Source organism: Ammospiza nelsoni, chromosome 4 (assembly GCF_027579445.1).
Source record: "Ammospiza nelsoni isolate bAmmNel1 chromosome 4, bAmmNel1.pri, whole genome shotgun sequence".
Lineage (NCBI taxonomy): Eukaryota > Metazoa > Chordata > Aves > Passeriformes > Passerellidae > Ammospiza > Ammospiza nelsoni.
Window position 1 is genome coordinate 7,173,996 of NC_080636.1, and position 21,591 is coordinate 7,195,586.

General features: G+C 53.8%; 2 protein-coding genes across 8 annotated transcripts in view; one reads left to right on the top strand and one right to left on the bottom strand.

Moving 5' to 3' along the window:
* Positions 1-7,874: 7,874 nt before the first annotated feature.
* Positions 7,875-9,580, top strand: LOC132072554 (splicing factor YJU2-like). Its single transcript, XM_059470951.1, has one exon. The coding sequence runs from the start codon at positions 8,631-8,633 to the stop codon at positions 9,576-9,578; it is 948 nt and encodes a 315-aa protein (XP_059326934.1). The 5' UTR covers positions 7,875-8,630; the 3' UTR covers positions 9,579-9,580.
* Positions 9,581-10,312: 732 nt separating this feature from the next.
* RAB11FIP5 (RAB11 family interacting protein 5) overlaps positions 10,313-21,591 on the bottom strand; it is a 45,392-nt gene continuing 34,113 nt past the window's right edge. For 2 of the 7 annotated variants that reach the window (XM_059470946.1, XM_059470943.1), the window contains exons 5-6: positions 17,218-17,395; positions 10,313-16,469 (exon numbers count right to left, since the gene is read on the bottom strand). In XM_059470946.1, coding sequence (XP_059326929.1) covers positions 16,260-16,469; positions 17,218-17,395 — 388 coding nt within the window. In that variant the 3' untranslated portion in view covers positions 10,313-16,259. Of the gene's footprint in view, positions 16,473-17,211; positions 17,396-21,591 lie in introns of all 7 variants that reach the window. The other 5 variants (XM_059470945.1, XM_059470942.1, XM_059470944.1 and 2 more) reach the window with 3 other exon arrangements.

Consider the following 21,591-nt stretch of genomic DNA (forward strand, 5'->3'; position numbering starts at 1 on the left):
GGATGGGGATGGGAATGGGGATGGGGACAGGGACAGGGACAGGGGATGAGGAGCAGGACCCTGCTCCCATCTGGCCCTGCCAATCCCTGAGATTTGGGGTCGCTGCTGGAGGCTCTGAGCTGCCCCCAGAGCCCTGCAGGGACAGCCCGGGAGCTATGGGGTCAGTCCTGGCCCCAGCCCCAGCCCTGAACCCAAACTCAGCCCTGACCCCAAACCCAGCCCCCAGGCTCCCTCTCTCTCCAGCTCCTCTCCAAAGGAAACCAAAGCTATGGATCCAACCCAGCCCTGCCAAAGCTGGGAGGGCTCCCCATGCCCCAAGGACTTATCCCAAATCTGTGTGGGGATGGAGGCTGCCCCAAATCCATCCCCAAACCCGTCCTCAAGGCCCATCCAGGCTCTATGTGGGGATGGAGGCTGCCTAAAATCCTCCCCAAGACTCATCCCAGGATGGAGGCTGCCCCAAATCCCAGATTTGTGATAGGATCAGGTTGCCCCAAATCTGTCCCCAAGGCTCATCCCAGGATGGAGCTGCCCCAAATCCATCTCAGATCTGTGAGAAGATCAGGCTGCCCCAAATCCATCCTAAAGGGCTCATCCTGGGATGGGAGCTGCCCCAAACCTGTCTCCAGGGCTCTGTGTGAGGATGGAGCTGCCCCAAATCCATCCCAGATCTGTGTGAGGATCAGGCTGCCCCAAACCTGTCCCCAAAGGCCCATCCCAGGATGGAGGCTGCCCCAAATCCCAGATCTGTGTGAGGATGGAGCTGCCCCAAATCCATCCACAAAACTCATCCCAGGATGGAGCTGCCCCAAACCCATCCCAGATCTGTGTGGGATGGAGGCTGCCCCAAACACATCCCCAAACCCGTCCTCAAGGCCCATCCCAGGATGAAGGCTGCCCCAAACCTGTCCCCAAGGCTCTGTGTGGGGATGGAGCTGCCCCAAATCCATCCCAGATCTGTGTGAGGATCAGGCTGCCCCAAATCCCAGATTCATGTGGGGATGGAGGCTGCCCAAAACCCCTTTTCCCCCCCTTTCCCCCTTTCCCCTCTCTGGGAGCTGCTGCTGCCACAGCCGTGTTTGCTGACAGCAGAGGGGAGAGAATCTGTTTATCCCCAGCCCATGTGGAGTGACAGAAGACTATCACATTTTGGTGCCATCCCAGCAGAATATCAATTCCTTGGCTGATTCAATCCACCAGATCCATCCAGGCTGGCAACTTGTGCTTCCCTGCCTGGGAGGAGGGGGAGATCCCCCACCAAAAACAACGGTTTGATCCAATTTTGGGGTTTTTTTGTGGGGGGTAAATATCCCCACAGCCTTGGTGTGAGCTCATCTAGAAATGGGAATAACCCCAAGGATTGGGGTGAGCTCATCCAGAAATGGGGAATGATCTCCCAGCCATGGGGTGAGCTCGTCCAGAAACAGGGAATAACCACAAACCATGGGGTGAGCTCATCCAGAAATGGGGAATAACCCCCAGGATTGGGGTGAGCTCGTCCAGAAATGGGGAATAACCCCCAGTCATGGGGTGAGCTCATCCAGAAATGGGGAATGATCTCCCAGCCATGTGGCGAGCTCATCCAGAAATGGGGAATAACCCCAAAACTCATCCAGAAATGGGGAATGACCCCAAATCCATGTGGTGAGCTCATCCAGAAAGGGGGAATAACCCCAAAACTCATCCAGAAATGGGGAATAACCCCCAGGATTGGGGTGAGCTCATCCAGAAATGGGGAATGACCCCCAGCCATGGGGTGAGCTCACTCAGAAATGGCGTTTGGGGTAGAGGGGCTCCAGGGGGGGCTCCTGTGAGGAGATCTGGAGCTGTGACCCCAAGGGAAGCCCCTGAAGGAGCTGTGACGCCACGGGAAGCTCTTGAAGGGGACTGAACCCCATAGGAAATTCCTGAAGGAGCTGTGACCCTATGGGAAGCCCCTGAAGGAGACTGAACCCCAAGAGAAGCTCCAGAAGGAGGTTTGGCCCCATAAGGAATCTCTGAAGGAGCTGTGACCCCAAAAGAAGCCCAAGAAGGAGCTGTGACCCCAAGGGAAGCCCTTGAAGGAGATTTGGCCCCATGAGAAGTCCCTGAAGGAGCTGTGACCCCTGAAGGAGCCCTGAAAGAGCTGTGACTCCAAGGGAAGCCCACATTGGAGCAGGGGCAGGGTGTCAGAAGAAGAAGGAGGAGGAGGAGGAGAAGGAGGAGGAGGAAGGAGCACAGTGACCATGTGTGAGGGATTGAGCACAGCCCCATTCCCTGTCCCCCTGCAGCACTGGGAAGGAGGAGGGAGAGAAGCAGGAGGAGAGCCTGGGAAGGAAGGAGGGGTGGGGAAAAGGGATTTAAAATTTGGGGTTATTTCTTGTTGCCCTGCTCTGGTTGGATTTGCAATAAATGAAATTAATAAATTAAACTGATCTATTTCTCTTTGCACTGCTCTGGTTGGATTTGCAATAAATGAAATTAATAAATTAAACTGATTTCCTCCATCTCTTGTGCCCGTTCCAGTGGGTTCTGAGGGATCTCTCCCTGCCCTCATCCCCAGATGGGATTTTTGTTGTGTTTTCTCTCCCTGCCCAGCTGAGAGGGGAGTGAGAGCAGCTTTGGGGACACCTGGTGCCCATCCAGGGTCCCCCCACACCACGAGGGGGTTTTGGATTGTCCCAGTGTCCCTGGGGGGACACTGGGACAAGGGCACAGGAAGATTCCTTGGAAAGGCAGATCTGGAGAAAGCTTTGGGCAGCAGAGCTGGAGCCTGGAGCAGCAGCCAGGCTCCTTCCTCCTGCAGGGCTGGGGGTGCTCTGTGCTCCAGGCAGGGCACAGCGGGAATTTGGGTTTAAATCCTTGGTTTGCCCAACTCCAGAGCCCAGCTCCCCCAGGACTTTCACAGGGTCGCAGCTCAGCCCCCCAGGGACCCCCCAGGCATGCCCAGCTCCCCAGGGGCTCCATCCCTGCAGTTGCAGGGAAAATGAACCAGGTTGGAGCTGGGGGAGCTCCTCTGGGGGAGCAGCAGGGTCATTGCTGGGGGCTGAGGGCAGCTCATGTTCTTCAGGGGAAAGGCTTGGATGGAAAGAAGGAGCTGGGAAGGAAAAGGGCTCAGTGGGGAAAGGTGGGGGAACAGAGCTGGGGTGGAGTCTGGGACATCAGAGCTCCCAGGAGCACCAATGGAACCAGATCCCTTCCCTTTCTTCCCTTTTCCCTTTCCTTTCCTTTCCTTTCCTTTCCTTTCCTTTCCTTTCCTTTCCTTTCCTTTCCTTTCCTTTCCTTTCCTTTTCCCTTTTCCCTTTTCCCTTTTCCCTTTTCCCTTTTCCCTTTTCCCTTTTCCCTTTTCCCTTCCCATGAAATTTCCATGAAATTTCCTTTCTTTGAAATTTCCTTGAAATTTCCTTTCCCTGGGTGCTCAGGGCACAACACAAAAAACCCAAAAGAATCCCAAACCCCCCATCCAACCCCAGCCTCACTCCCTGGGTGCTCAGGGCACATCCACAACAACCCCAAAGGATCCCAAACCCCTCACATGCCCCACACCTGGGCCAGGAGCAGGATTTGGGGCAGAACTCCAGGTTCCTGCAGCATTCCCACTGCACAGCACTCAGGGACTGTCAGGACAGGTGGAAAAGCTGCTGGAGGAGTTGGACACCCTCCTCCTCCTCCTCCTCCTCTCCTCGTGCAGCAGACAAACAGAAATGTCACTCGGTGTCCAGGCGCCGTCAGCACAGACGCTGTTGTCAATGAATCAGAAGTGTCTAGGAACAGCTTGAACAACTTTTATTTTTTTTTAAAGTGCTTAAAACGTAAATAACAAGCTCTTTATAAACATTAGTTGCAACTCTTAAAACATGAGACACACAGAACCCACTTCCTGCAGACGTGAAGAGAGGGAAACCAACAACTCCAAACCCAACACTTCTCCCACCTGGGGATGCTTTTCCAGGTTTTTTACCCCACACTGGGGCTCCCTCCAAGAAAAGGCTGAGTCTACATCACACTGGAGAATCCACATCCCTCAGGTCTGTTCCAGTTTGAGGACAAGTCTTGGTGGCTCTCCTGGCCCACACGTGGCCAGGAGGACCAGGCAATGGGAAAGGAAATTGGCCAAAGCTCTGGAGAAGCAAATCCCAGCTGAGGGCTGGCAGCAAGGCAGAGCACAGCACCCTGCTGCAGCCTCATGGAACAGCTCAAATGTGGAAAAACAAACTCTAGGAGAAAGGCAAAACCACAGGGGGTGTCATGGCTGGGTTTGAAACAGAACAGGGAGAGGCTGCTGCTGGCCCTAGGGGTGTGCTGGGCTCAGCACAGAGGGACAAAGCTCAGGGACACAGAGCAGGAATGCTGCTCCTGCCCCTGGGACCCCAAATAAATCACTAAATAGGAAATTCAGTCACTGAACACAGAGATAAATCCCAGATGGGCAACTTGAGAACATTTCCCCAGGTCTCTTCCTCATCCCCTCCCTCACTGGGGAAGTATTTATGCCCTCAGAACCATTCCCTTGGGAAGGTGGAGGTTTAACACCAGCACCAGACCCCACTGCAGGGCTGCTGTGCTGCTCTTGTGCACAAAGCAAAACCTGTGTGCTGAGGGGAGAACCCCAAATCTTCACCCAGAGGGTGGGGAAACACAGAACAGAGACAGGAGCATCTGTAGGAGCTTTCCCAAGCACAGGGAGGGACCTGCTGAACACTGGGGGACAGACACAGAACATCCATCACTGCTCCACGCTCCTGCAGCACCCAGGGAGCCCTGCACACCTGGGAGGGGCAGGGAATGCTGCAAACGGGACATGGGGGAGCAGGGATTGCTGCAAACAGGACATGGGGAGCAGGGATTGCTGCAAATGGGACATGGGGAGCAGGGATTGCTGCAAATGGGATGTGGGGGAGCAGGGACTGCTGGAAAGGCTGGAGATGGGGGAACAGAACAGCTATTGCTTGAAAGGCAGGAAGTGTGGAAGCACCTATTGCTGGAAAGGCATGAGGTGAGGGAACAGGTATTGCTGGAAAGGCAGCAGGTGAGGGAACAGAACAGGAATTGCTGCAAGGGCAGGAGATATGGGAACACCCATTGCTGCAAGGGAAGGAGATGAGGGAACAGAACAGGTATTGCTAGAAAGGCAAGAGGTGTGGAAGCACCTATTGCTGGAAAGGCAGGAGATGAGGAAACAGGTATTCTTGAAAAGGCAGGAGATAGAAAGAGCACATATTGCTTGGAAATGGGAGCTATGGAAGCACCTATTGCTGGAAAGGCAGGAGATGAGGAAACAGGTATTGCTGGAAAGGCTGGAGATGAGGGAATAGAACAGGTATTGCTGCAAGGGCAGGAGATATGGAAACATCTAGTGCTGCAAGAGAAGGAGATGAGGAAACATAACAGGTATTCCTAGAAAGGCAAGAGGTGTGGAAGCACCCATTGCTGGAAAGGCAGGAGATGAGGAAACAGGTATTCTTGAAAAGGCAGGAGAGGAGGGAACAGGTATTGCTGGAAAGGCAGGAGATGGAAGGAAAGGATATGGCTTGGAAATTGGAGCTATGGAAGCACCCTTTGCTGGAAAGGCTGGAGATATGGAACACATGTTCTTGGAAAGGCAAGGGATGGAAGGAGCAGGTATTGCTGGAAAGGCAGGAGATATGGGAGCACCCATTGCTGGAAGGGCAGGAGGTGAGGGAACAGAACAGGTATTGCTAGAAAGGCAAGAGCTGTGGAAGCACCCATTGATGGAAAGGCAGGAGGTGAGGGAACAGGTATTGCTGGAAAAAGGAGATGAGGGAACAGAACAGATATTGCTAGAAAGGAAGTGTGGAAGCACCTATTGCTGGAAAGGCAGGGGATGAGGGAACACCCATTGCTGGAAACAGGAGGTGAGGGAACAGAACAGGTATTGCTGCAAGGGCAGGAGATATGGGAACACCCATTGCTGCAAGGGAAGGAGATGAGGTAACATAACAGGTATTGCTAGAAAGGCAAGAGGTGTGGAAGCACCTATTGCTGGAAAGGCAGGAGAGGAGGGAACAGGTATTGCTGGAAAGGCAGGAGATGGCAAAGCACATGCTGCTGGAAAGGCAAGAAAGGAGGAAACAGGTATTGCTGGGAACAGGAGATGGAGGAACAGAACAGGTATTGCTAGGAACAGAGCAGGTATTGCTGGGAACAGAAGAGGTATTGCTGCAAACAGGAGATGGGGGAATAGAGCAGGTATTGCTGGGAACAGAACAGGTATTGCTGAAAACAGGAGATGTGGAAGCACCTATTGCTGGCAGGGCTGCTCACCTGGTACAGCCTGCTGAGCTCTGAGAGTCACTTTTTTATATTCAAGTGCAAAACGTTCAGGCTTTTGGAGCAAAACAAGGCAGAGCTGACTAAGGCAGAGGGGGCTGAGGGAGGCGGTGAGACACGACTGAGGGGAGGGAGAGGTGGGAGGGAGAGGTGGGAGGGAGAGGTGGGAGGGAGGGAGGGCCGTGGGATCCACATAAACATTGGCACTTGTGTGGGGAGCACCAGGAGCCGTCCCTGCAGGGGCACAGGGCCAAGAGCAGGGTGTTTGTGAGGCTGGGAGCAGAGAGGAGCTCTGGCTCCCACGGGAGATGTTGGCCCTGCAGCTCCCCCGTGAATGCCCGCTGAGGAATTCCCCTCCCTCTCCCCAGCACTGCTGCATTCCCAGGGCTGCGCCCCCAGTGCTCACAGCTCCTCCCTGACTGCTCACACGGGCACAGCTGGGCACCCACAGAGGGCTCAGGCTGCCAGGACACAGATCTGATCCAACAGGCACAGAGGTTCCTGGCACCTTCTGAAACATGAGAAACACTTCCCTTGGACACCCCCACCCCAGCCCACACACACAGAGGGAGGAGGAGCAGGAACACAGCAGGAGCAGCTGGAGCAGTGCAAACCTCAGGTATTCCCAGGAGGGGAGAGGCAGGAAGGAGTGGGAGGTTCATGGCTGCTGTTCTCCCAGGGAAAACATCCTCCTCTTCCTCCTCCTCGTGCAGGGGTCCAAGGCTTGGACAGGGCAGAGCTCCTTTCCTCTTGACCCAGTTCTGCCTGTCTCCAACTTGGAACACTCAGCCTGCCCTTGCCTGCTGTGTCAGCTGCTGACCTCTGCCCCAGCTCTCCTGAGCTGCTGTGCAGAACTCCTGGAGGAGCCAGGGCAGCTGCGCAGGGGGTGGGGAGGCTCTGCTGTCCCTGGGTGACAATTAACTCCCTTTGCTTGGGTGAGAAGGAAAACAGAGGAGGAACCAGCCCCAGGCAGGTTGTGTGGGATGGAGAATTGGGTTGCAGAGCCTTTTTGGGGTAGGAAACTGCTACTGTGGCAAAAGGCACCATTCTTCAAAGGCATGGTCTACACTGAAGCAAGTGAAGAGAAGAGCGGGGAGGTTTTAAAAGAACACAGTGACTTTGGGAGGTAGAGAAGAGGGAGAAGATGCCTTTCATGTTGAAATCCCACTCTGACTGCCCCTCTGCCTGCATGGGCACCTTCTACAGCCAAAATCCTGGCAGGATGAGGGAGGGAACAACATCCTTCCTATCCCCTTCCTCAGTAGCTCCAGTTCAGACAGGTAAATCAGGTGTGGAACTCTTTGAAAACTCCAGGCTTCACCCTGGCAAGATCTACCACAGAGATTTCCCCTGCTAGGCAGAAAGAGAAGACTTCCCCATGGAGCCTCACAACACTGATCCTCCCAGCCTGCTTTCCCCATTTGTCTCGAATTCTCAGGGTTTCTCCTTTCCCTGTTTCCTCACTGGCTGTGGTACCCCTGGTGCCTGCCATGTTTTCCCTGCAGGGCAGGACAAAGGGCACAGTGCCACCCCTGTGCCCTCAGCACTGCCTGCTGACCCATACATGATTATGCAGAGCACATGGTCTCCTCTTTTGTCCCTGATTTCCCTTCAGCCTGCTGGGACAAACCTCACTGGAATTTATCCTACAAAAGGCCCTTCTTGCCTCAGTGAGCTGAGCTAGCCATGGTGAGTGAGGTGTGTGGACTTGACTGCTTTGCCTGAATTCCTACCCAGGCAGCTTTTCCAGAGGAGATGTTCCTTAGGTTGAAAGATTTAGTTGTGTGTTCTGTTCCCATCTGTCAGAGGTGGGGCAGTTATCTTCTGTTAATTGAGCAGTTTCTCTTCCACAACCAATCCTCCCTCTGGGAAATATCCTCTGCTAATGGTCCATCAATTATTCATTATCTTCTGCCAATGGGCCATTGAGTCACACTGATAAAATTCCATCATCCCATTGGGAGATGGGGAGGAGCCAAGCATTCCTACCTGGATATAATCTGAGGATTGGAACACCCCAGCAGCCTTTGCCCACTGCATTCCCAGAGGAGCAACTTTCTTATGCCCTGCATTGCCAGAGGGAGCCCAGTCCCATCTCCAGCATCCCTAGAGCTGCAGAGGAAAACTCCCCCCTTGTGCAGGATCCCTGCTCCAGCAGAACCACCCCTGTTCACATTTTCCATTTCAGAGGAGGATCCTGCCTTCCTTACCAGACACCTGGCTTTTCAAACCAAGGCAAGACCCTTCTTGGGAACCAGGCAGCAGTTTCCACCATCTGAACCCCACTCTGCTCCAGAGTGGTGCCCAGCGTGGGGTGAGCAGTGCAGGAGCAGCTCTGGGGACCAGGAGAAGCCGCGGCCATGTCGGAACGGAAAGTGCTGAACAAATATTACCCCCCAGACTTCGATCCTGCCAAGATCCCCAAGCTGAGGCTCCCAAAGGACCGGCAGTACGTGGTGAGGCTCATGGCCCCCTTCAACATGAGATGCAGGACGTGTGGGGAGTACATCTACAAGGGCAAGAAGTTCAACGCCCGCAAGGAGACGGTGCAGAACGAGTCCTACCTGGGGCTGCCCATCTTCCGCTTCTACATCAAGTGCCCGCGCTGCCTGGCTGAGATCACCTTCAAGACAGACCCCCAGAACACAGATTACGCCATGGAGCACGGCGCCACCAGGAACTTCCAGGCACAGAAGCTCCTGGAGAAGGAGGAGAAGAGGATGCAGAAGGAGAGGGAAGCGGAGGAGCTCAACAATTCCATGAAGGTCCTCGAGAACCGAAGCAAGGACTCCAAGCTGGAGATGGAGGTCCTGGAGAACCTGCAGGAGCTGAAGGAGCTCAACCAGCGCCAGGCCAACGTGGATTTTGAAGCCATGCTGAAGCAGCACAAGGAGGTGGAGGAGACGCAGAAGCGCAAGGAGCAGGAGGAGGATGAGCAGGAGATGAAGGCCATGTTGGAACAGGCCCAGAACCGCCGGCTCCTGGTGGATTCTGACTCTGATGAAAAACCAACAAAACACTGTCCAAATCCCACAGCCCAAACAAAACCCAGGGACATCCTGCAGGAGGACACCCAGAGCAAGAGGCTGACGATGGAGAGCTGGGAGTGCAGCTTGGGCAAGCTCAGCACCAGGGCCCAGCTGGCCGGGCTGGTGGCCCGCAGGAAGGAGAAGCCACATCCTGCCCTGGATAAGGGGATGGAAACCCGAGGCACCACGGCCACCACCAGCTCACTTCCAGCAGCAGCAGCAGCCACGTCCTCCCTGGGTTTGCTGGGAGCCTACTGGGACAGCAAGGACAGCGACTGAAGGGCCAGCAGAGTGGGGACAGAGAAGGGACAGGGCTATCCCCGCTCCCTGCTGCTCCTGGAACCCCACACGGAGCAGATCCCACCTTTGCACAGACTGGGAGCTCCTCCAGTACCTCACTGCAGGGACAGGGCTGTCCTGCCATCACCAGCCCCCTAGATGTCCCCAGGAGCTCAGGGACAAACCCCTCCCTGCTGTTCCGTGCTTGCTGGACTTCAGCAGCCACAACACTAGGAAAAATGGGATCTGGCAAAAAAAAAAAAAAAAAAAAAAAAAAACAAAAAACCAAAAAAAAACCCAAAAAAACCCCAAAAATCAAACAAAAACAAAAACAAAAAAGCCACCAAAAAAAACCAACCAAACAAAAAAATGAAACAAAAAAAAGGACTTTACTGCCCTGCTTGAATTCCTACCCAAGCAGCTTTTCCACAGGAGATGCTTCTTGGGAATCAGGTAGGAGCTTGCAGCTTGCAGCCTCTAAACCCCACGCTGCTACAAATTGGTGCCCTGACTGTGGGGCTTCTCATTAGCCCATTGAAAGCCTCTCCACTGGCCAGCCACTGGATTTTGAGTTGCAGCCAAGTGCTCCAGTTCCCCAAGGGAAAACACCCAATTTTCTAAGGAATTTCTCAGGGGTCAACTGACAGCCCTCAAGACCTCAAGGGCTGGTCACCTCAGCAAAACTCCTGCGAGATCTTTCTTTTGAGCAGTTTCATCCCTCTTTTCCCACAATCTCAGAGCATCCAGGCACAGAGAAACCATCTATGATGACACTCACTATGAGGAAGGGGCTGACTCTCCCAAGACTACTAACATGTCCAGGCAGGGACACAGAGAGTGCTGGTGAGGGCCCTTTCTGTTGAATTTGAGGATGAAGTGATTTGCTGAATCCAGCTGGTAAACCTGGACCTCCTGATGGGCCAGGGGATGTTTTAATCATAGGAGACACTGTTAATGAGTTACATGTGCTTCCAGAAGCGCAGACTGTGGGGCCAATGCATGAGATCACTGTAATATGTACAGACCCACCCTGGGGTTTGCCTAAGGGCACATGTATACCCAAGCTTTTCTTGTACCCACCTGGGCTGATGTTTTGCCAGAAAATCCTATGTTTTTTTGGGCAGAGATGCTAGGCCAAGACAGACCTCTTATAGAGTGTGGCTTGTCTAACAAAGGTACCAAAGTTTCTCTTCCAGGTGTGACTGACACCGGGTCAGATGTCACCATCATTGCTCACTCCAGGTGGCCACAGGGCTGGGAACTGGTGCCAGCCTATGGATCATCTCTGGGATTGGAGCAGCTGCCACCTCTATGTGGAGTAAAAGGTCAATCCTTACTGAAGGTCCTGAGGGTCACAATGCCACAGGAAGACCTTTTGTGGTAAAGGCACCTGTCATTCTGTGGGGCAGAGACAATGGAGATTCAGACCAGAAATCCCTTCACACCCGAAGGATTTCCAGCTGGGCCACTGCAGAGCACCCCACCTCACCACACATGTGGAAATCAGATGGTCCCATCTGGGTGGAACAGTAGCCCCTGGTAGAAGTCAAACGAAAGGCACTCAAATCCGTAGTGCAGGAGCAGCTACCTAAGGGCCACACAGTACCACCCACTAGCCCTTGGAACATCCCTGTCTTTGTCATTCATAAACAGGCAAAGACAAGTGGAGGCTCCTACAAGACCACAGGAAGGTGAATGACGTCATTGTTACAGCCTGGCTTGCCCTCACCTTCAATGCTCCTGAGATTGGAAACTGGCAGTCATCGATATTGTTTTTTTTAATATTCCACTCCATCCTAAAGATGCCCCAAGATTTGCATTTTCATCAATTAATAGACAAGCCCTCTAAAAAGGCATCAAGGGGAAATTCTTTCTAAAGGGATGAAAAACTCATGAGTCATCTGCCAAATGTTTGTTGCCCACATTCTCACGTCCATTTGGGAAAAATTCCCTGATGCCGTAATTCATCACTTTATGGATGATATTTTCATATGCACAGAGATTTGACTATTATTTGGAGACTGTTCTCAAACAGACTAACCAAGCCATTGAAGGATTTGAAATTGCTACTGAGAAGATTCAGTGCATCTGCCCATGGACCTACCTTGGGCTCTGGATCGGTGAGCAGACTATCATGCCACAACAGCTCACCATCAAGACAACCCAAGAACCCTGAGGGACCTTCATCAGCTATGTGGGAGCATAAACTGGGTTTGTTCACTGCTAGGGATCATGACTGAGGACCTTGCACCCCTTTTGAACCTCCTGAGGGGCCTGATGACCTCAGCTCCCCAGGAACCATCACACTAGAGGCCCATGAAGTGATCCAGAAGGTATCAGAAGCATTGTCCATGAGACAAGCCCACCATGCTGATCCTACCCTGCCTTTCCAATTTGTCATCCTGGGTAAGTCACCCAAGTTCCATGGACTCATTTTCCAGTGGGACCCCACTCAGGGAGATCAGCTCCTAATCACAGAGTGGGTGTTTCAATCACACAAACCAAATAAGACATCACAACACCTCAGGAGCTTAGGGCCCAGCTTATCAGAAAGGCCAGAGCTCACCTCAGGACCCTAGTGGGATGTGAATTCACAGGCATTAAACAGTCTAGAACCTTTGTTCCAAACCAGTGAGCACCTCCAGTTCACTCTGGACAGCTACCCAGTCCAAATCTCCATCCACCTACCAAAACATAAACTGTTTAATGTTTGCTTTAATTTGGTCCCAAATTCATTAAAAAGTAGAACTCCTCTAAAGGCATAGACTGTTTTTACTGATGGTTCAGGGGGATCCCACAAGTCAGTTATGACATGGAAGAATCCTGACACTTAAGAGTGGGAGTCTGATGTTCAGATTGTTCGAGGATCCCCACAAACTGCAGAATTAGCAGCCGTTGTCAGAGCCTTTGAGAAATTCAAACAATCCTTAAATTTAGTTACTGACTCGGCCTATGTTGCTGGAATAGCTGAGAGAGCAGAACATTCCTTGCTAAAGGAAGTGCCAAATCCAGATTTGTAAGGCTTGCTGTCAAATTTAATGTACCTCCTCTCCCACTGAGAGCAACCATATCACATTATGCACGTGAGGTCACACACTGACCTCCCAGGACCAGTCACAGAAGGCAACTGGAGGGCAGATATTTAGCCATGGCAGTGCAGACATTTTCAATCGGGCTAAATTGAGCCATCAGCTTTTTCATCAAAATGTGCCAGCCCTTGTCAGAATGTTTAAAATCACAAGGGAACAGGCAAGAGCAATTGTGGGCTCCTGCCCCAATTGCCAGGAGTTTGCTTTGCCCTCTCTGAGGGCCAGGGTTAACCCCTGAGGCCTTGAAAGTTTACAGCTTTGGCAAATAGATGTCACACATTATGCACCTTTTGGGAGACAAAAATAAATTCATTCACAAATACAACACCTGACTAATGTGGTAAATATTGAATATGTAGGCTTCTCCATGGGGGCTAGAGGAAAATGGCATAACAAGAACTCTGAGCTGCTTTTGGCCCTTAATGCCTTCATTCCATAGATACATTCTCTGGGGCAGTATTTGCATCAGCCCATGCAGGAGAAAACACAAGAGATGTCATCCAACATTTTCTCCTAGCATTCTCCACCCTAGGCATTCTCCAAACAGATAATGGTCCTGCTTACACCTCCAAAAATTTCAAACAGCTCCCAGATCAATGGGGAGTGAAATGCACCAATGGCATTCCCCACTCACCAACAGGGCAATCTGTTGTAGAGAGGGCTCACTGTACACTCAAGAGAGTCCTTGATCAGCAGCACGGGGGAGTTGAAACACTGCTGAATGTACAAAGATTATGTAAGGCTCTTTATGTCATCAGTTTTCTTAATAATTCATTCATGGAGCCAAACCCCCCACTGTCAGGCACTTCTCCAACACTAGCAGAGCTCAGCTCACAGAGAAACCCCCTGTGCTGATCAAAGACCCCAAATTCAAACAAATATTGGGCCCATTTCCATGAATTACTTAGGGCAGAGGTTATGCTTGTGTATCTACAGGATCTGGCCTGAGGTGGATTCCAGGCAGGAATGTCAAGCCGTACATCAAACTGCCAAATGCAGCACCCAGAGACACTCCCCCTGAACCTCAGAGACAGCAAAGAGATCAAGCTTGGATGGTGTGGAGGAGAGAAAAAAAAGAGTGTAAACACAGATGTTTGTCACAGAAGATGACTCTGCACTGCTCCAGAAGATCATAAGACTCTGTGTTGAGTTTCATTTGCTCATTGTTTTGCACTGTTACCCCTCTTTGGTTGGTTTTACTGCTACCCCTCTTTAGTTTGTTGCATTGTTACCCCTTCTTGTTTTCCCTCCCGTTTTCTACTCAGTAAAAACTGAGGGGATCAGATGGGAAGATATGAGGGGCTGGTAAAGCTATATAGGTCTAAAAACCCATTTTTTCAAACTCACAGATCAACTCATCACCCCCAGGTATCCTGCCATGTCTCCAGTGGCAGGGAATCCCCAAATGCTCCAGACAGGATTTTGGATTCTCCTCACCTTTCCATCAGCTGGTGCATGGATTGTCCCTCAGCCCAGCCAGAACATCTGGGTCACACTGGCCAAGACTTTACAGCAGGACAATCTCTGCCTTTCCATGGGCAGTGACAACTGTGGACAACCCTCTGTCAATGTGCCCGGTAGGGTTCCTTAGCAGCAAATGAATACCCACACACAGATAAGAAACCCAGTCTGGTAGATGCTTGGGACAGATGGACAAAGACCCTGCCTCGAGCACTAGAGGAACCCCAGGAATTGGAGCTCTTGGGGTCCTCCAAAGCTCATTACTGCATCCAACTTCAATATCAACCTCCCAACCAACACTTGACCCACCTTGAGCTTGTTAAGTCTACCCACAGGAAAGATGTAACCCCATTTAACAAAAATTACACCCCTCCAAATTGGTGCAATTACACCAGTCCTACAGCTCCTTCATCCTCACTCCATCCCAAAGTGCTGCCCTGGGGAGTGTTCCTAATCTGTGGAGATTGAGTATGGGCCAGGATCCCCTCAGGCCTTCAAGGGGGTCCCTGCAGCCTTAGCCAGCTTACTTTACATAACTTTACTTCAAACATAACTTTACTTCAAAACTGGAAACAAAAAGGTGAATTGGCACGCCAAAAGAGATGATATACTGAATTTGATGAAAATTGCAACAGACAAGTTTACAACTGGAACAAAGAACACAGTTGTGGTCTCATGCTGCTTCAGCTTTGGGTGGTCACTCAGGGGGTTTTCAGCTGGGGACAGAGCTGCCCTGAGGCTTGGCACTGCCCTGGAGAGCTGATCCCAGCCTCTGGATGTGATCAGCAGAGCAGGCTGGGCACTGCCCTAGGGAGCCAATCCCAGCCTGTGGATGTGATCGGGGAGCAGGCTGGGCACTGCCCTGAGAGCTGATGCCAGCCCATAGATGTGATCAGGGCAGCAGGCTGGGCACTGCCCTGCAGAGCTGATCCCAGCCTGTGGATGTGATCAGGGAGCAGGCTGGGCACTGCCCTGGAGAGCCCATCCCAGTGTGTGGATATGATCAGGGCAGCAGGCTGGGCACTGCCCTGGAGAGCCTGTCCCAGCCTGTGAATGTGATCAGCAGAGCAGGCTTGGCACCGCCCTGCCAGGATTTGGGAATTCTGGGCTGTGCCAAGAGGGTTTGGGGCCCTGCAGAGGGGTCAGACCCCCCAGGCCTTGCTCTGGGGGTGTTTTCTGGCTGTGCTGGACAGATGAGGCAGGGCAGGGCAGGGCAGCTGTGAGCAGCCATTCCTGGGAATACCGAGTGGAAATTCAATGTGGATTCTGCACTCCTTGGTCCCTCCAGGGCACAGCAGCCCCTGCTGGGTGAGGGCATGCAGAGGATCTCCTGCAGCACTCCTGGGGCGCCTTTGCCATATTCCCAGTCCAGCCATGAGGGACCCAGGCATTGTCACTGGTGCTGTGACAGAGCCACCAGTGATACCACCCAGGCCTGGCACTCTCCCTTTGTGGAGCATCTCCCACAAGTGTGGTGAGAGAGTGGCACAAACTGGAGTTGGCTCTTCATCCTTCACTGGGGGTAACTGGGGGAGGAAGGGAAGGGGTGTCCCACAGGCTCTGCTCAGGAATGTGCTGGGGGAGTCTCACTGGGTCTCAGTGTCCCCAGTGTCACCCAGCAGCTCAACACCAGCCAGGGGAAACCACCCTCAAGGGAGAGAGGAGGAGGAGGAGGAGTGTGGGCAGAGGAGCAGCAGCAGGGTGAAGTCACGAGGAGATGGTTTCCAGCTCTCAGATGTCCAGGGGTCACTTAAAGCTCTGGCAGGAGGAGTGCCTGGGAGGTGGCACTCGGTCACAGCAACAGGAACCTGCAGAGGCACCTGCCTGGTGGGGAGGGCTCTGCTCCTCCCCATAGGGTGCTGGCAGCCCACCACCCTACAGCTCCCTGGAGCTGAGCTGGGCTAAGCTTGGGCTGGGAGGGAGCAGATAACCCTTCCTGCTAACTCTGGCAACAGAAGCCACTGCAGGCCTCGGGCGAGAAGAGGGGGTGCAGGGGTGTTGGCAGCGTGGTGGTTACTGGGGCACAGCTCTGCTGGGTGCCCTGGGCAGGCTCAGGGGGCACAGCTCTGCTGGGTGCCCTGGGCAGGCTCAGGGGGCACAGCTCTGCTGGGTGCTGCTGCCCTGGGCAGGCTCAGGGGGCCTGGCCTCCCCCCAGAGGAATCTGCAGCAGCGTGGGGGACTGCTCCATGATGCGCACCAGCAGCTGGTCAATGTAGTTCTCCAGCTCCTGGATGTGCTCCTCCTTCTTGCTCAGCTCGCCCTCCTTCTGCAGCAGCAGCTGGATCAGCTCGTCGTGGGTCAGGTGGTAATACTTGGCTGACTGGTCCAGCTGGCCAGGGTCCTGCTGGGAAGCAAGAGGGACATTCAGGGACTGGCATTAAAATCTCTGCTCCTGGTAATGTTTGCAGGATGCAGAGACAGCCACAGCACTCCTACTTTCCACGTCTGTCTTTCCAAAGTGGAGAGGCAGGAGCAGCACAGGGGACCCACAGAGACCTCGTGTGCTGCTCATAAAGCACCAGCTGAACACCCTGCAGCACCCACAGGGCTTCTGAGACCCTCAATCAGGTGAACCCAGCAGCATTTTCCATGTGACACTGGGGAGGCAAATGGAGTGGGAGTGGACAAAGGGATGGAAGGGTCACCCTCACAACACCCTCTGTGTCCTCAGAGGTGCCACAGGTGCTTTGCTGGCCCCAGCACAGCAGTGTTTGGAGTATATCCAGGTCAGCAAAGCTCCAGGAAGGACCTTCCACCTTCTATGCCTTGTGGAGACCAGGTTGGACATTAAGGCTTGAAGCAGCCTGGGACAGTGGAACATGTCTCTGCCCATGTCAAGGGTGGCACTGGATGGGATTTAAGGTCCCTCCCAACCCATTCCATGTTTCTACAAGCAGGGATTCACTCACACACTGCACAACACCACCCCCAAAGCAAAGCAGGTGATGGGAGAACAAGGAGGCGAGGAGGTGCAGAGCCCAGGGGAGAAGGGAGGCAGAGCAGCCCAAGGGGCTGGACCCTCAACCCCCTCATGGCAGGCCCTGGAGCAGCACACCTGGAGCAGGGGTGGCACAGCCTCCTACCTTTACCTTGGGGTCAGTTTTGTCCTGCTGGGAGGCCGGGGCCAGGGGCTGGATGCTGCTCGTGGTCACTGTCTTCAGCCTCTCCAGGCCATTGCTCAGTGCTGAGCCCAGGCTGGCCCTGTGCTGCTGCTTCCTCTCGCTGGAGCCCTCCTGCACTGCACTCAGGGGCTTCACGGGGTGGGGGCTGTGGGCAACAAGGGTGGGACAGTCAGCACCCCCAGGGTTCCTGTCCCTGGGACTGTACAGGGATGGCACCACCCAGGAGACTGAGGAACTGCTGAACTCTGGTGTCTGTGCCACCCAGAGCTCTCCTGCTCTGAGGAGGGCCCTCTCCTGCCCTCTCAGCAGGGCAGGGCAGAGCCCCTCGAGCTGCTCCCACCCACACAGGAGACAAGGAGCCCCAGCACACGTGTTAGGCTGAGATCCTGGAGCCCACACCTACACTGCACATCCTCACTGGGAATGCTGTGGGTCACAACTCCCAGCTGCCAGGGGCTCAAACGCAGCTCCAGTGTGATCAGAGCCTGCTGCACCCACTGCCCAGAGCAGCTTTTTGCTGCCCAGGGACCCCTAGACTACTCTGGGGTCACCACTGATGCTCCAGCCCAAGAGTTGAATGTCACCTGCCTGAAAGCCACCACAGAATTTGTCCCCCTCCACAAGGCCAAAGGGAGGGTGAGGAGCCAGTTATGGGGGAAGTCGATTTTCATTTATTTTTGCCCCACTTTTCACCCAAAAGGTTCTTTCTGGGCTTGAACAAAGCCCAGTTTCTTCTCAGTGTGATGGAAAGAGAAGTGACCTGATGCTCCCTCCCTGCAAGGAGCAGGCACAGCTGTGCACCATCCTTGGGATGGAAACATCCAAATATCTGTCCATCAGGATGGAAACATCCAAACATCCATCCACTGGGATGGAAACATCCAAAAATCTATCCATGGGGATGGAAACATCTAAATATTCATCCATGGGGATGGCAACATCCAGATATCCATCCATTGGGACAGAAACATCCAAATATCTGTCCGTCAGGATGGAAACATCCAAACATCCATCCATTGGGATGGAAACGTCCAAACATCCATCCATTGGGATGGAAAGATCCAAATATCAATCCTCAGGATGGAAACATCCAAATATCCATCCACTGGGAGGGAAATATCCAAACGTCCATCCTTGAGATGGAAAGATCCAAATATCTGTCCATTGGGATGGGAATATGCAAACATCCATCCTCAGGATGGGAATATGCAAACATCCATCCTCAGGATGGAAGCATCCAAAAGTCCATCCACTGGGAAGGAAAGATCCAAACATCCATCTGTGGGATGGAAACACCCAAACTTCTATCCATTGGGATGGAAACACTCAAACATCCATCCACTGGGATGGAAAGATGAAACCTCCACCTGGAGCTCTGCAAAGCCTCTCACAGGTGACAGCCCCACCAGCTGTGTGTCCCAGCGGTGCCTCGGCCATGGTGATGGGATCAGGACATACCAAGGATGTGGAAATCCTCTTCAACCACCACGATGCCTCCTGCTGTCCCTGTGCTGGGAGGAGACAGCACTGCAGCCACCAACCTGCTCCAATAAGCCAAAGGACCAGCTCCTCCCAAGGGACAGCACAGGGCAGCTCTGATCTCTTCCCTCTGGTGACCAGGGACAGCACCAGGGAATGCTGGAGCTGGGCCGGGGCAGGTCAGGCTGGAGCTCAGGAAAGGTTCTTCCCCAGAGGGTGCTGACTCTGCCCAGGCTCCCCAGGGAATGGGCACAGCCCCAAGGCAGCCAGAGCTCCAGGAACGTTGGGACAGCACTCCAGGGATGCCCAGGTGGGATTTTGGGGTGTGTGAGCAGGGCCAGGGGTGGATGGATGACTCCGGTGGGTCTCTCCCAGCTCAGCACACTCTGTAAGTCTCTGATCCCCTGGCAGAGCTGTCCAGGCACAAGGACAGAGCCCAGCACTCCTGGGCAGCTGGAAAGGATGGAGAGGGATCCCACATCCCTAAGGGGGAGCCACTGACAGTGCCAGAGGCTGCAGGAGCTGCTGTTCTGCACACGAGGCTCAGCACTGCCCACTGGCACTAAACCCTGACCAGGAGCTACAACCACCAGGACACTGCAGGACAGGGGTGAGGAGAGGACTGGGGGAGCCACCAGGGCTGCTCATCCAGCCAGGCCTGAGCCCCAAATGTCACTGTCACCTTGTGCATCCCCACAGCCAGCACAGAGGCTACAACCACAGTGTGGCTGGGAACCTCCCTGGGACCGAGCTGCCCTGGGAAGCCAGTGGGGATGCTTGGATGTGTTTGGAACAGGGAGATATTCCCACCCAGCGTGGTGACAGGCAGCTGCCAGCCCCATGGCCAGTGGGAACAGCCACTGCTGCAGGGCTGGAAAAGGGGCTTTTGAAAAGAATTCTTTATCCTGTTGCTCCCCACTGAGGGTGGTGCGTGCAGAGCTCTGCCTGCTCCATGTGTCTCTGGGAGGACCCAAGAGCTGGAGACATTCCTTGAGCTGGGTTTGTCCTGGGATGGTGGCACCAGGTCCTCCAGGGGAGCTTCACACCTCACATCAGATCTGAAGGTCTGGTGGACCTGCCAAGAAGCTGGAGACCAGTTTCCTCTTCTGGTCCATGAACATCAACTGGAACGTGGAATCAGCTGCTCACCAGCTCCTAATCCAGAACTGCATCCCAAGTGGATCTGAGTTATGATGGAGCTTAAGGCCAAGGTGGAACATCTCAGGGTGACACTGGCCCGGCCCTGTCCCCCTCTCTGAGCCAGCCTTGCCCTGTCCCAGCTTTCACTGGTGCTCTCAAGGTCACTGCAGAGCACAGGGAAAAACTGGGTGCATTTCCCTCAGCAGCTCCCAAAGGGAGCCTTTAAATGCTCATCAAAATGCTCCTCACTCACAGAGAGGGAATCCAAGGGAATCCCTCTCCCATGGAGGAGAATCCCTCTCCCAGCTGTGTGCCTGGAGTACTACTCAGCACCCAAGGGCCAGCTCTCCATGGAGCAAGGGTCCAGAGGAGGAGGGGGAATGGCTGGGCTTGGGATCAGCTCTCCAGGTCTGCCCTGGGTGGGCCAAGCCACACTCCCACCTCCAGGGGCTCCACGAGGATCACCAAGATGGAATGACCTAACCTGACACCTCATTTTCAGAACGAAGCATCCTCGACACTCTCGACACGAGGGAGGGACAGCCTGTGCCACCACCTTGGTACCTGTGACACCCCCAGTCCTGTCACCTGCATGGGCCACAGGATGCTGGGCCAGCCCCATATCAAAGGGAGCAGGAGCTGCACAACTGCTGGATTCCAATGGAGGAGCAGGAGCTGCACAGCTCCTGAATCCCAAGGAAAGGCAGGAACTGCACAGCTGCCAGGCTCCTCCAGGCAGTGGGGCTCCCCGGCTGTCCTTGGGGTCCCTCCTGTCCCCAGGATGTGACATGTCCCCAGCAGTGCAGGCACCATCCTGCCCTGTCCCCAGGGGCAGCAAAGCCTCCACACACCTGGGAGCTGCAGCTGATGCTGCCCTGCCCCAGCAGCCACCCAAGATGACCAAAGAGGAAGGGCCATGGGACCCCACTGCCCATTTCCAGCTCTCTTGAGGAGGCACTGAAGCCCCTCACCCCAAACTCTCACCATCCCACACCAGGTACCCTCTCCCCTTCACCCTTTAGTTCCAGCCAGGGCTTACTGCCCATTCCAAATCTGAAGTATTTCCTTTTCCCTTCCACTTTTTTTTCTACCATCTTTTCCTCATCTATGTGCCTTTGGTGATTCCAACAGGAAATGATCCTGGGAAGGGAAGCATGGCCATGGAGATTGGGAAAAGATCCCTTCCAGCCTTCCTCCCTCACCTGGCTCAGTTCTCACATCTCCCCAGTGCATTAAAGCAGTTCAGAGCCTCAGAGCCTTCCCAGAGGCCTCGGGAGCTCTTCAGAGCTTCCTCAGTCACAGCAAGGACCCAAACTGTGCTGGAGGAACCCAAGCAGGGACGTTCAGGAGCTCCTGGCCACGTGTCACGACAGAAGCCAGCCCTGATATCCAGGATATGCAGCTCTTGGATCCCAGCCCATTCCATCCCAGGAGCCAGCCAGGCCTGGATGGATGCACAGGGATGGCCAGAAGCAGGTACCACCAACACAGAGACCCCTGTGCTTCCCTCACTGCCTCAGTGATCCCTTTGGGACCACAGGACACTTCTCTTTCCATGAAACATAACAAAATCCACGTTTCTGGGCAGCAGCCCTGCAAATTTTGAAGAAGGCTATCTGCTGGTGGATGAATAATCCAATTAAAAATGATTGGAGGGTCTGGCTTAAATAAGAAGAAAAAATATCATCTGACAGACCCAGCCAGATGCTGTCTTGGCTCCCA

Excerpts from the sequence above, each read along its gene's own strand:
- LOC132072554 (XM_059470951.1), top strand. The coding sequence starts at position 8,631 with ATGTCGGAACGGAAAGTGCTGAACAAATATTACCCCCCAGACTTCGAT.